This window comes from Carcharhinus amblyrhynchos, chromosome 9, assembly GCF_965287045.1.
Source record: "Carcharhinus amblyrhynchos chromosome 9, sCarAmb.v2.hapA, whole genome shotgun sequence".
Lineage (NCBI taxonomy): Eukaryota > Metazoa > Chordata > Chondrichthyes > Carcharhiniformes > Carcharhinidae > Carcharhinus > Carcharhinus amblyrhynchos.
The window spans coordinates 80,666,668-80,681,591 of record NC_137332.1 but is presented as its reverse complement, the minus strand read 5'-3'; the positions used below and the strand labels follow the sequence as shown (position 1 = coordinate 80,681,591).

General features: G+C 43.1%; 1 protein-coding gene across 1 annotated transcript in view; it reads left to right on the top strand.

Annotated features, from left to right (window-relative positions):
- Positions 1-326: 326 nt before the first annotated feature.
- gtpbp3 (GTP binding protein 3, mitochondrial) overlaps positions 327-14,924 on the top strand; it is a 32,572-nt gene continuing 17,974 nt past the window's right edge. Inside the window, exons 1-5 of the mRNA XM_080195977.1 lie at positions 327-391; positions 3,955-4,111; positions 6,512-6,608; positions 12,211-12,269; positions 13,810-13,875. Of these exons, the coding sequence (XP_080052103.1) occupies positions 327-391; positions 3,955-4,111; positions 6,512-6,608; positions 12,211-12,269; positions 13,810-13,875 (444 nt within the window). The remainder of the gene's footprint in view (positions 392-3,954; positions 4,112-6,511; positions 6,609-12,210; positions 12,270-13,809; positions 13,876-14,924) is intronic.

Sequence of the window (14,924 nt, the reverse complement as noted above, 5' to 3'; positions counted from 1 at the left end):
GTGCCTTGTATATGGTTGGCAGGCTTTGGGGAATCAGGAGATGAGTTCCTTCCCCCAACTTTCAACAGCATAAAACGCTTAATGGCGTCGAAACGTTAGCTCCGTTTCTCTCTCCACAGATGCTGCCAGGCTGGCTGAGATTTTTCCCCTCTTTATTTCGGATCTCCAACATCCGCGGTATTTTACTTTTATTTGCGCTAACCTCTGCATTCTGCAACAGCGTTGCCATTTGTGGCGCTTGCCTGCTGCAGTGGCCAGGTGGCGCTGCTGAGTGTTTTTTTTCCCCCCCGGGCTCGGACTGTCAATCATCCTGTTGAGAGGCGGGGATGGCGCGAGTGGCGGCGCTCAGGTTCTGTAGGATCCCGGAGCATCTCCTGAGGGAGACGGTCAGGTAAGCGGTGCTGGCTGCGGGCAGCAGGATGCTCATGCTGATATTCCAGCTCCGACCCCTGGACTTTAATCCGTGCTGAAGCCGGAAGGAACATTTTCAAGGCAAGGACGCGAGCTCCTGTCGGGAGAAGCCTGCAAACCTGGCCTACTCCTTCCCAAAACACACAAGCACCCTGATTTCCTGGGCTATTTTGCCTTTTCGTAAACTTTGGAGTCATCATGTAGCTGAAGAAAATGAGAGAGTTATGGCCAGTGCCTTTGCAATTCCTATTCTCAATTCCCTTAGTATCCATGGATGTGTGTAAATGTAAGCTTGTTCAATTTGACAGGAAAATTAATAAAAATATACCATTTAAATCGGCAGCAATTGTAGAACTCCTCAGGTACATATGGGTCTGGGTGTCGTGGTACAAGAATCACAGAAGATTGGCATGCTGGTGCAGCACGTGATTAGGAAGGCAAATGGAATGTAGTTTATTGCAATGGGATTGGAATATGCAAGCATGGATGTTTGCTGCAGTTGTTCAGAACACATTAGAGTACTGTGTACAGTTTTGGTCTCTTATTTAAGAGAAAGGCATACATGAGAAGCAGTTCAGAGAAAGTTCACTCGAATGATTTCAGGAATGGTGGGGGAGTTTTGTGGGGAAAGGCTGCACCTGTATTCATTGGAGTTTAAAATAATGCAAGGTGATCTTAATGAAATTGTCAGAGTGGATGCTGAGAGGATGTTCCCCCTTGTGGAAAAGGCTAGAAAGAGGAGACACCATTAACAATTAAGGGGTCTCCCATTTAATTCAGAGGTGAGGAGAATTTTTTCCTCTGAGGGCTGCTGGTCTCTGGAATTCTCTTCCCCAAAGAATGGTGCAGGCTGGATCAGTGAACATTTGTAATGCTAAATTGAATGGATTCCTGATAACCTTTGACTCCCTTTGCAATCGGGGATAGACAGGAATGTGAGACTGAGGCCACAATCAGATCAACCAGGCTCGAGGGGCTGAATGGCCTGCAGCTACTCCTAATTAGTATTACATACATGTCTCACCTGGCCCTGGTGTCTTATCAATTTTTAAGTATAGACAGCCAATTTAATATCACCTCATGAGTGTGTGGAGTTCCTCCAGGTGCGGAGTGGTGCTGGGTGGGATTTTTTTTGGGGAGTTGGTGCAGATTCAGTCAGCCAGATGGCCTCTTTATGCACGGTAGAGATTCAATGGATCTTTATCAATTTTAAGTTCAAGTGTCTGAGTTACTTCCTCTTTCACCACAAACTAAACAGCAACATGTTTAATACCTCAGCCATGCACCCTGCCTCCACATATAAATTCACTTTGTGACTTTGATCAGCCCTGCACTCCTCTTGCTATTTATTACTTTTACTATTGCTTTTACTATTTATATACCTTTGGAAGATTTTGGAATTCCCTTTTATATTAGTTGCTAATCTTTGCTTGTACTGCCTCTGCTTCTCTTATTTGCCCTTTTAATTCCCCATTGAATCTTTTACATTCAGCCTGCTTCTCACTTGCATTTTCCACTTGACCTCTGTCATAAATACACTTCTACTGCTTCATCTTACTCTATCTCTTTTTTGTCATCCAAGGAATTCTGAATGTGATTTCCCTTCCTTTCCTCTTCATGAGAACGTACTTTAATTGTATTTGAATTATGTCTTATTGAAAGGCAGCACATTGCTCAGGTATTGTTTTGCCTGCTTATCTTTGATCTCAGTTTATCTTTGATCCATTCTTGGCCCATTGAAGTTGGCTTTCCCCTGGTTAATTATTCTTACTGAGGATTGCTCCTTGTCCTTTTCTATAGCTAACATGAATCTTATGATCCAATGATCACTCTCCCCTCAGTGTTTCCCTATTGAGACTTGATCAGCCAGGCCCACCTTATTTCTGAGAATTAGGCTGAGTCGTGCATCCTTTCTCAATGGACTGGAAACATACTGCTGTCAAAAATTCTCCTCAGCACACTCTGGGAGCTTCTGCCCTCTGCCTTTTACACTACTCCTATCCCTATCTACATTTAGATAATTATAGTCCCTGTTGTAACTATGTTTTGTTTTATTTATTCTTTCATGGAATGTGGGCATTGCTATCTAGGCCATTGTTTATTGCCCAGCCCTGATAGCCCTTGAGAAGGTAGTGGTGAGTTGCCTTCTTGAACCACTGGTGGTAGTTCTTGTACTTCACTGGAATTTCCTTGCAAATATGATCCTCCACAGCTTTCACACCAGTTGGTGGCGTATAAACTAAACTAGGCAACATGGTTGCACCTTTTTAGTTGTTTAGCTCTAGCCAAATATGTTGATCACTCTGGGGCATGCTCTCTCACCATCATTGCAACGTTCTCGATCAATAATGACATCCCTCCTCCTTTCCTATATTTCATGAATACTTTTAAATGTCTGCTCCTGCCCTTTGTTGAGCTAGGTCTCTGTTATAGTCACAACATTATATTTTCACGTGGCTATTTGTGTCAACAATTCACCGTCTCTCAGCACCAGGGACCTGGGTTCGATTCTGGCCTTGGGTAACAATATGTCGTTTGCATGATATACCGGTGTTTGTGCAGGGTTCCTCCTGATGCTCCAAAGTTACGGATTGGCACGATCCATGTACAGGGTTGTGGGGAGAGGGTGGGGAAGTGGGCATAGAGAGTTCTTTCAGAGGATCAGTGCAGAATAAATGGGCCAAATGGCCTCCTCTTGCACCTTCAGGATTCAATGGATTTTCTCCTGTACAGCAGAGGCTGCCATGGATTTGGCTCTGGCTGCACTCCACGTATGAAGCAACACTTTCATCTTGGAGAGTGAGATGGACTCAGGGCAGTTCTGCGCTACCTGTTTATTTCTTCTTGACTGCCTGGTGACCGCCCATTTCCTCTTTTTCACATACTTGCAAGCTGCAGGGTTACCGTGTCTATAAATGTGTTTCCCACATAGCTCTCAACCTCATGGATGCACTGAAGTGACACCAGCTGTTATCCAGAGCTTGAGCTGCTACAGCTGACAGCACTTATTACACATACGGTAATTCAGAAAATGCCCTGGAGTTCCCACATGGAACAGGATATGCACTCCAGGGATTGGTGCTGCCCTGCCATGCCTCCAACTATTAGATAATAAAACTTACAAATTAAATCCTACGTGCCTCTGTCTTGAAAGTGCCCTCTGTCTTTGGATCCAAAACCTTTGGGGGACAGGGAGTTCCAGATTACTCTGCATTTCATGTGGGAAAAGTGACAATATTCTGTCTTTGCAGTAATCACTTGTTTCAGCTGCAGCCTCTGCTGGAGCAGTGGCCCAGGAAGAATGGAGGAGGGCTGTGGGGGAGAGACTGGAAAAAAGGACAATGGAGCACAAAGTTGACTTTGCTATTAAATATGATTGCTACTGCTTGTATAAATTTGGTTTCAATGCTGCAACTTACATTGTCCTCAGCAGAAGTATCAGAGTTAATGGGATGGCAGATTGTTAGTGGTCATCAGTGGGTTTAGTTTGACACTTCATGTTAATGTGCTAGATTGAATATAATGTATAGCTCTTTTACACAGGAGGACTGATTTATCAAGGAAGTTAAGTGGAGTTGCAGTGACTCGCTCCAGCACTACCATAGATTCTGGCAATTTGTACCAAGCAGCACTCTGCACCCAGCTGAAGAAACCACTGGTGATCCAGCAGCTGCCTTCAGTTGCACTCAGACCTACTGAGGTAGGTGGTTCTGGACAGATAAATATTTTAAATAGCTGTGAGCTCTCAGGTTGATATAGATCCAAATTGTTTATCAAAAAATAGTATGTAACCAGTTTTGTTTTGCTGGGGAAAGGTTAATGGAGACAGCTTGACTGGGACGATTGAGAGATGAAAAGGAGTTGATGTATTAATTGCATGCATTTGTAATGAAGTAAAGTCAATTGGATTTATAACTAAATATTTGATTTATTATTGTCACGTATTGGGATACAGTGAAAAGTATTATTTCTTGTGCGCTACACAGACAAAACATACCGTTTATTGAGTACATGGGGAGAAGGGAAGGGTGCAGAATATAGTGTTACTGTCACAACTAGGGTGCTGAGAAAGATCATGGTAGGTCTATTCAAAAGTCTGATGGTAGCAAGCTGTCCTTGAGTCAGTTGGTACGTGTTCTCATACTTTTGTGTCTTTTTCCAAAAAGTGGAAGAGAGTTTGTCTGGGTACGTGGAAGCCTCGATTGTGTTGGCTGCTTTTCCAAGGCACTGGGAAGTGTTGATAGAGTTAATGGATAGGAGGCCGATTTGAGTGATGAACTGGGCTATGTTCATAACACTTTATAGCTTCTTGTGGTCTTAGTCAGAGCAGGAGCCATACCAAGCTGTGATACAACTGGATAGGATGCTTTCTATGTGCATACGTAAAAATTGGTGGGAATCATAGCAAACATGCCAAATTTCCTTATCCTTCTGAGAAAGTGGAGGTTTTTGTGGGCTTTCTTAACCATAGTTAGCATGGAGGGACCAGGACAGGTTGTTGGTGACCTAGACACCAAAAGGTTGAAGCTCTCGACCATTTCCACTTCATCACCGTTGATGTAGACAGGACTATGTGCTCCACCGTGCTTTCTACAGTTGATGATTTTCTCCTTCATTTTACCGACATTGAGGGAGAAATTGTCACCGTACCATTTCATCAGATTCTCTATCTTGTTCTTGTACTCCATCTCATCATTGTTTGAGATCTGACCCACTATGGTGGTGTCATCAGAAAACTTGAAAATGGAGTTGGAGCAGAATAAATAAGTAAAGTTCAGAAATTTGCATTGGGAGATAGAGGGGACTTGGTTTTTTTCAGCTGTTAAATTTCAAAGGGGAGTAAGGATGTTTGGAATTTGCAACAGTTTCATAAGTAAACAAGGCAAAGTTATTACATTTTATTTGACCAGAAAAGGGAGGTAATAGGAAAAACATGAAAGATTTTTATATTTTGGAAAAGTTAAGTTCAGTGGGGTGCTGAAGACAATGGAATCGAACATGAAAGGGAAAATGAATAGTTAAGGAAGGGTGCTGAGCTGCATTGTGTTGGTTGTGTGTGGGGAAGACCTCCTGGAAGCAGCTCTGTGCTATGAGAAGACCTGAGGTTTGAAAGAGGCATCTGAACAAGCCAGAAAAGTTTTGGGCTTCAGAAAGCAGTTTTGTTTCTGAGTATTCTTAGATATCCACAACAGTGGAAGGGTTTGCGATGCTGTGCGGTTTACCTTTATGCAGCAACAACTGTTTTGCCTTGGATAATGTTACTGGATTTCCATAATAGAATCATAGAAGGAGGACATTCGGCCTATTGACTCTGCACCAATCACAATCCCACCCAGGCCATATCCCCAATACCCCATGCGTTTACTCTAGCTAGTCCCACTGAAACTAAGGGACAATTTAGCATGGCCAGCACATCTTTGAACTGTGGGAGGAAATCGGGGCACCCAGACCATGTCAACGTGGGGAGAATGTGCAAACACTCCATGCAGACAATCAGCTAAGCCGGGAATTGAACCAGGGTCCCTGGCGCTGTGAGGTGGTAGTCCTCACTGCTGTGCTACCTTGCCTGTTGGGGGTTGTTGCCTGGAAGGTGTTTATTTGTGGGGGGTTTTTTTGAGGACTATTTTAATGTTAAGTGTAATCTTGTGTGTTTATTTCTATTTCTTAATAAATCTTTTAAGTTTTCAAATCCTAAAATGTGTTACTGAGATCAGTAGGTATTCTCATTTTCAAAATACAAAAAAAGATTATTGTCCGTAAGTTGAATTTTTCTCTAGGAATTGGTTTGTTCACCAACTAACATCTAAGCTCATAACATAAGAAGTAAAATTAACCCTAATAATGAAATAAAATAACCTGATAGCAATTTCCTATCTAATTCTTTATATTGTAAATGTGTTGAGTGATCTGGGGGAACTGCCCACTGAGAATGACAAATCAGATGGTTAGCAGAGGCTAGTTAACTCTGCAAGACTGAAGATGGGATGTACATGATCTAGAACACAAGGCACTGTGTAGCATTGGAGATGCACGACCTGGATAGATGTGCTATGGTGTGCTGAATCTGTTTGATCGAAAATGCATACTTTTGTCTTATCAGGTGCGAGTGGATATTCATTGCTGTGGGGTGAACTTTGCTGATCTTCTGATATGCCGTGGCTTGTATCAGGAGCGACCTCCAATTCCATTCACTCCAGGTAAAGCCAGGGCTGGCAGTATAAGAATAAAAATGGTTTCCTCCTTGGTTGAATCCTGAGTTTAGAAGTTTAAGACAATCTGGTTTTAATTCAGCCCAGTATTGTGTCTGCCCATTTGTGGTGAAATTATACCTGTGTGAGGTTTGTAGCAGGACTATGCTAGAAATTTCTGTGGGACTTCTCTGGTCTCCATAACATTGGCAGAAACAAGAAATTGTATTTATGTAGTGCCTTTAAAGAAGGGCTGACTTGGGTGTAGTTGGATAACGGATGTCACAAAGTGGTTGTAAATGAGCTGTAGTGGAAATGTGAGGATGATGCAAGACAGACAAATGTGACATTTCATGACAGCATCATTTGATGGGAATAGCTATAAGCAGTAGCAAAGTCGTCAAATAAGCCAAAGTTTGATATATTATTGTCTCGTGTTGGTTTGCAGTAAAAGGTATTGTTTCTTATGCACTATACAGACAAAGCATACCATTCATAGAGTACATAGAGGAGAAGGGAAGCAGAAGGTGCGGAGTGTAGTGTTGTAGTCATAGCTAAACAGTGGAGAAGATTAACTTAATATAAAGTAGGTCCATTCAAAAGTCTGATGGCAGCAGGGAAGAAGCTGTTCTTGAGTCGGTTGGTATGTGATCTCAGACTTTTTGTATCTTGTAGCACAGCAGATGTTAACCAATGTAGATAGGTGCATGTCCTCCACTAGGCTTCCTGAAGTCGATGACTATCTCCTTAATTTTACTGACATTGAGGAAGACATTGTCATCACAACATTGCACCAGATTCTGTCTCTCTTTTCTGTAGTCTGTCTCATCATCGTTTGAGATCCGACACACGATGGTGGTGTCATCGGCAAACTTGAAAATCAAATCGGAGCGGAATTTGAAAACGCTGTCATAGGTGTATAAGGAGTATAGTAAGGGGCTGAGAAAACAGCCTTGCGCAGCAACGGTGTTGAGGATAATTGTGAAAGAGATGTTGTTGCGTATTCTTACTGATTGCAGTCAGTGGATTAGGAAGTCTAGGATCCAGCTGCAGAGGGAGAAGCTGAGCCCTAAGCTATGGTAATTGGAGATGACTGGGACAAATCTTTCCCACCTGTCTACCACAGGAATTGTAGTGGGCAAGGAGCTGACCGTGGAAAGGCCCGTTGACCTTGGGCAGGATTTTCCAGTTTAAGGGCGAGCGCGGCTGGAAAATCCTGCCCGAGTTTGGTAGGAATAGTGTTAAAGGCTGAGCTGTAATCAATAAATAGGAGTCTGACATCAGTGTCTTTATTATCCAGGTGCTCCAGAGTTGAATGTGGGGCCAGGGAAATGGCATCTGCTGTGGATATTTCCTTGAACAGTGTGTGTTGGAGCCGACGAGGGAGCGAGCTATCTTGGATCTGGTGCTATGTAATGAGGCGGGTAGAATTAGGGACCTTGCGGTGAAGGATCCTCTTGGAGAGAGTGATCATTGTATGGTGGAGTTTCTGGTGCAGATGGAGGAGGAGAAAGTGGGTTCCCGGACACGCGTCCTTTGTTTGAATAGAGGGGAGTATGGTAGGATGAGAGAAGAATTGGCGAATGTGGACTGGGGGAGTGCGTTGGAAGGTAGGTCTGCTGAGGAGCAGTGGAGGATCTTTAAGGAGATCTTTCTTGGTGCTCAGCAGAAATTTATTCCGATGGTTAAAAAGGACAGTAGGAAGAGAGGTAATAAGCCGTGGATAACGAAGGAGGTGAAGGAAAGTGTTAAATTAAAAGCGGAGGAATTTAGAGTAGCTAAGAGTAGTGGGCGAGAAGAGGATTGGGAAAGGTTTAAATGTCAACAAAGATTGACAAAGAAGTTCATAAAGGAGGGTAGGAGAAGCTATGAGGCTGGGCTAGCACTTAATATAAAAAAGGATAGCAAGAGTTTTTATAAATATATAAAAAGGAAGAGGCTGGCTAGGGTGAACGTTGGTCCTTTAGAGGATGAGAAAGGGGAGCTAGTGGTAGGGGATGGGGATATGGCTAAGGTCTTGAATAACTTTTTTGTTTCTGTCTTCACGGAGGAGGACGTGAATAATTTGCCGGGTGTTAGCGATGGAAAGGTGGTAGGAATGGAGGGTCTTAATGACATTACTGTTACTAGAGAGGTGGTGCTCGACAGACTGGAGGGGCTGATTGTGGACAAGTCCCCAGGACCGGATGGAATGCATCCGAGGGTCCTGAAAGAAATGGCGGAGGTGATAGTGGATGCCTTGGTGGTTATTTTCCAGACGTCGCTGGATTCTGGGGAAGTGCCGGAAGATTGGAAAACGGCTAATGTTACGCCGTTGTTTAAGAAGGGTGCCAGGCAAAAGGCGGGGAATTATAGGCCGGTTAGTTTAACGTTTGTGGTAGGTAAAATGTTAGAATCCGTCATTAAGCAGGAAATTGCGAGGCATCTTGAAGGGAATTGCTTGATAGGGCGGACGCAACACGGTTTCATTAAAGGGAAGTCGTGTCTGACAAATTTACTGGAGTTCTATGAGGATGTGTCTAGGGCAGTGGATAGAGGAGAGCCGGTGGATGTGGTCTTTCTGGATTTTCAGAAGGCGTTTGACAAGGTACCTCACAAGAGGTTATTGCAGAAGGTCAGGGGACATGGAGTTGGGGGTAGGGTGTTAGCGTGGATAGAGGATTGGTTGTCAAATAGGAGGCAGAGAGTGGGGGTCAATGGGTGCTATTCGGATTGGCGGTTGGTGACTAGTGGGGTGCCCCAGGGGTCGGTGCTGGGGCCTCAGCTATTTACCATTTACATAGATGATCTGGAGGAGGGAACCGAGTGCAGGGTGTCGAAATTTGCTGATGACACCAAGATTGGGGGAAAGGCAAATTGTGCGGAGGGTGTGGAGAGTCTGCAGAAGGATCTAGATAGGCTGGGCGAATGGGCCAGGAAATGGCAAATGGAATTTAATGTTGGCAAGTGTGAGGTGGTCCACTTTGGTAGGAAGAATGGTAGGAAGGACTATTACTTACGTGGCGAAAAACTGCAGCAGGCGACGGTGCAGAGGGACCTCGGGGTCCTTGTGCATGAGTCGCAAAAACCCAGCTTGCAGGTGCAGCAGGTGGTCAGGAAGGCGAATGGGATGCTGGCCTTCATAGCGAGAGGGATTGAATATAAAAGTAGGGAGGTCTTGCTGCAGCTGTATAGGGCATTGGTGAGGCCGCAGCTGGAGTACTGTGTGCAGTTTTGGGCGCCGCACCTGCGCAAGGATATTTTGGCCCTGGAGGGAGTGCAGAGGAGGTTTACTAGGCTGATACCGGAGTTGAGGGGATTGAGCTATGAGGAGAGGCTGAATAAACTAGGCTTGTACTCGTTAGAGTTTAGAAGAATGAGGGGAGATCTCATTGAGACGTATAAGATGATGAATGGGATGGATAGGATAGAGGTGGAGAGACTCTTCCCGCTCAAAAAAGACAGTAGGACTAGGGGGCACAGCCTCAAGATAAAGGGGAGGCGGTTTAGAACGGAGTTGAGGAGGAACTTCTTCACTCAAAGGGTGGTGAATCTCTGGAATTCTCTGCCCGTTGAAGTGGTGGAGGCTGCCTCGCTAAATATTTTTAAGAAGCGGGTTGATGGGTTCTTGATAAGAGAGGGGATTAAGGGTTATGGGGAGAGGGCGGGAAAGTGGAACTGAGCCACAACAGATCAGCCATGATCTTATTGAATGGCGGGGCAGGCTCGAAGGGCTAGATGGCCTACTCCTGCTCCTATTTCTTATGTTCTTATGTTCTTATGGATATGTAGCGGCAATAGGTGTAATAACTGTAGTGGATCAGGTAATCTGGAAGGCTGGAATTGATCTGTGCCATGACTAACCTTTTGAAGCACTTCATGATGATGGATGTCAAGCGATAGTCACCTCACAGAGTCTTGATCAAAAAAAAGCCATGTGATGAGATGGGAGGACAGGTGATTAAAAGCTTGATCAAAGGAAATTAGTTTTAAGGAGCTTGTTTGAGGAAAAGAGTAAGCTAGAATGACTGGGCAGTTTAGGAAGGGAATTCCAGACTTAGGATCTAGGAAGTTAAAGGCACCAATGGCACAGTGAATAAAATTGGGGATGCTGTAAAGGCCAGAATTAGAGGATAATCAATATTGCAGGTTTATAGAAGAGGTTACAGAGATGGGGAGCGGCAAAGCCATGGAGGGATTTGAAAATAAGGATGAAAATTTTAAAAGCGAGGTGCTTCCAGGCTGAGAGCCAGTGTAGATCAGTGAGAATGGATGATATCCGAATGGGACTTGGTGCGAGTTTGGATACAATGGGTGATACTGAACATAAGTGAAAGTAAGCTATCTTGCTGAGAGTCAGAAAAAATGCTGAGGTTGCAAACTTTGGTCCAGCCTCTGACAGTGGCCAGGCAAATGAATGTAGTTGGTGGCTAGGGAATGGAGTTAGCAGCAGGGGTTGAAGACACTGGTCTTGATCTTCCAATAATTAATTAGGGAAAATATCTGCTTGCCTAATGGCGGACATCAGACAAATAGCAAGATAAATCAGAATAAGTGGAGGGGCACAAAGCTGGTGGCGAATTAGAAATGGATGTTTTTGCAGAATGTGATGATATCGCGAAGGACAGCATGCATGATAAATAGGAGGGAGGTTAGAGCTGGATCCTTGCGGGGAGGCCAAAGGTAGTGAATTCAGAAACTGACTGTGATTAATTGAAATGGAAATCACTGAGGATGAGAAGTTGCTTGCTGGGGAGGCTAAGAGAGGTAAGCAGTGAAAATATCTCTGAGAAACTTGGCATGTTACCCAGGCGGGCAACAGGGAACCAGTATTTGAGAGGAAAGGAAGGAGCGGCAGAGCAAGGCGGTATGCTAAAAACAAGAGGACGTGCTTGAAGAATACAAGGATAATTTAAGCTGTGATTCAGTGATAAAAACTATGCCGTTACTATGATGACATGGGTTTAAGAAACTGATACGAGGTATAACCAGATGGGGAGACATCATTTTAGGGGAAGCTTTGTGTCAAAACCGTGACCAGATGCAATGAGTTTATACACAACAAGGGCCCAGTTACAAGTTAACAGAGATGATGGAGGGAGATGCAGAGGGGGATGGTGATACTTAATCCACTCGAGGTGTCCATGACAGGAAAGGTGAATGGGACAGAAAGGAAAAAGGCCCCCTATAGGAAAGATTGTAGAACTGAACTCTTGAGTTTTGAAAAGGGGAATGTGTGAGATATTAAATAGCCTAGATAAAGTTAACCTGGAAAACATCTTCAAAAACATGTTGGGATATTGGAAAAAGAAGGCTTTGTATAAAATTGGTGGAACTTTAAGACAAATGTCAATGCGCACATAGTTCACAAAGTGCTGAACACTTATGATTTCTGGAGGCAATGCCCTCAGTCTCATTTCAAGACTCTGTTAGATAACTTAATTGAGAAGGTTGGGGGAATGTAAGTTTGTTTTTCTGGCTGGGTGGATAAGCTAGAATGATCCTCCCCCACTTCTATCTACTGTCTGAATTACCAGAAATTAAAAAATAAAAAATAAAACTGTTGTGACTAGTATATAAAGCAAATGGTCATGATAGATTGTCTCAGCAGTGAATAACACTTGTTTTACAGGAATGGAGTTTGCAGGGTGTGTGCTGGAGGTTGGTCCAAATGTCACAGGGATTCAGAAGGTAAATGTTTAGTGGGTTACCTCTGTGGTTTTCTAAAGTGTGTTTCTCTGATGCGTGTTTGTTTTCTAAATGCACTCTGTAGTCTTGCAGTATGATGCAAGGTCTCCAATATGTTGCCTGGCCCTTACTCAGCCAGAGTGGTCCTATGGGGATTGCTGTGTCTTTATGATCCCAAACTAGATTGGGAGAGTTGGGGGTGGGTAGAATTACGCAAGGCTCTTTGGGGGTCCTGATGGAATATGTGCATTTTTGAAGGCCATGTGAGGAACAGGACTTCAGCTTGGTTGTGGTACTCCTGTCTCGTGGTTGAGTAACTAGCTAACTTTTTTTTGTTTTTATTCCAATTCAATCCAATCAAGTCCAATTCAAAGTCTTAACAAGTTGAGACATTCCTGATCCAAGCTGACAAGACAGGGCTCTCACCTCCTGTCTTGGGCTTGGTCTACATGATCCAAGCTGATTGGATTAGGAATAGCTCCTCCTCCAAGGCTTGATTTCATTTGCATCTTAGCTAAAAGGCCGAGATGCCACTTTAAAAAGTTGCTTCAAATGAGGCTGAAATGTAACCTAATGACTTCAACCAAGCACAGCATGTCAATACCACACTTGATCTTAGCCAAAAGGCCGAGAAGCAATAACTAGCTAATTACATCATTCTTAGATTCACACGTTGAGAATGGCCATTTAGGTTAAATGCCAGAAGGCACTTGGTATCTGTGTAACTATTTCCACGTGAGAGTCAGCACTAGAGTGAAGAGGAGAAATTGAGGGGGAAGCCCCTTTTTTTGATCTTGAATGTTCAAAAATGTTGTACTTGTAATTTTCAGTGCTTTTATGGAATGGATTGGACGTAATGATCTTTGTTTTATTTCTCACTTCATGTTTCGTTAGAGGCCTTTTGTCCAGTGTTACTATTAATTAAATTTTTAAACAGAAATAGATTAATAATAACATCATAGTATCAATAATTTTATTGTAATAATTTGAAAATATTTAACCCGAGTAAACAAACATAATTTAAAGTGGCCATTTGAGCAGGCATTGTACACCAAATGATTATTACTAAATAAATTCAGGTAAATATATAGTCTAACAAGAAAATTCATTTAGAATTACATTCAGCATCAGTATCTGGTTCTCCAGTGTGACAGACAGTGGTTAGCACTGCTGCCTCACAGCACCAGGGACGTTGGTTCAGTTCTGGCCTTGGGTGACTGTGTGGAATTTGCAAGTTCTCCCTGTGTCTGCATGGGTTTCCTCCCGTATCCAAAGATGTGCGGGTTAGGTTGGTTGTCCAAACTAAGTTGCCCCCTAGTGACAGAGGTATTAGTAGGGTTATTATGTGGAGTTACGGTTATCGAGCCTGGGTGGGATGGTTGTTGGTGTAGACTTGATGGGCTGTATGGCCCCCTTCTGCTCTGTAGGGATTCTATGATGCTAATTCAGTTCATTGGAGAACGATATCATCCATAATAGTTCCTGAACTCAGCGTAGCACAAGTTCTTCTCACATGTGACATTTATATTACATTTCAATATAGGGAGACCGTGTGATTGGTGTGAGTTCCATTGGGGCAATGGCAGAACAATGTGTTGTTGACCAGGAGGTAAGTGGTATGGAACGTAAAGATGCTCCTTAATGATGGCAGTTCTTTTGTCAGAAAGTAGTGATCTAATGTGTCTTATGCGAGGGCTGAGGAGGGAGGTGGGAAGAAGAACAGTTGGTTAAAGACTTGGTTTTGTGGTTTAAATACTCGTAAAAGTGGGATCCCATATGTCTCAAACAACTGACATCTCTAGGAATTGCAAGGATACAAATTAAATCAATGCTCCTGTCAGCATTTGGGCTTTTTATTCAATGCCTTTGTCATTTTTTCAGTTCAATTACAGCTTGTACTGTCAATGCTTTTATGAATTAAAACCTGTTAACGAGTTAACCTAACCTAGTTTAATAATTGATCTCAAATTGTAATAAATTACCTCATGGGAAAACATGGGATGCTCACCATGTTTCCCAATAACCTCAAGAGGGCATAAAAGCAGGGCATACTAGGTCACTGCTTACAGGCCAAAAGTAATGATCCAGATTTAATTGCATATAAAATAATATACAGAAGCAGAAAGATCAGCAAGATCCTATTTGATAATGAGAGAATGAGAGAGTCATAGGAAGGAGTAATATTAATCACCTTTAACATGTATGCTTTACCCCATCAGGGGCTCATGTAATCTTCTGAAATAAAATTTTATATAAATTACCCTAGTAATCAAGCAACACTCCAAAATATATTCATCCAACCTGCAAGATTTGGAGGCATTCTTGCTCCTGAGTCAGAAATGGGTTTAAGTACAACTTCAAAGAATTGAGCAGAAAATCAAGTCTTGCACTTCTGAAAGAGTGCAGCACTTTCTGATTTACCATCTGTTGGTAAATACGTCAAATGTCTGTCCTCTCTGCTGAATGTGAACATTTTCATGCTACCATTGGAAGAACAGCAGGGAGTTCCCCAAGTGTCTGAATAAAAATTATCCCTCAAATAACATTTACCAGAAACAGATCATTTTCTTGCTATCTCACTGCTGTTTATGAGATCTTGCTCTGTGTAATTTGGTTCCCTTGTTTCCCCTACATTATAACACTGACTACACTTCTAAA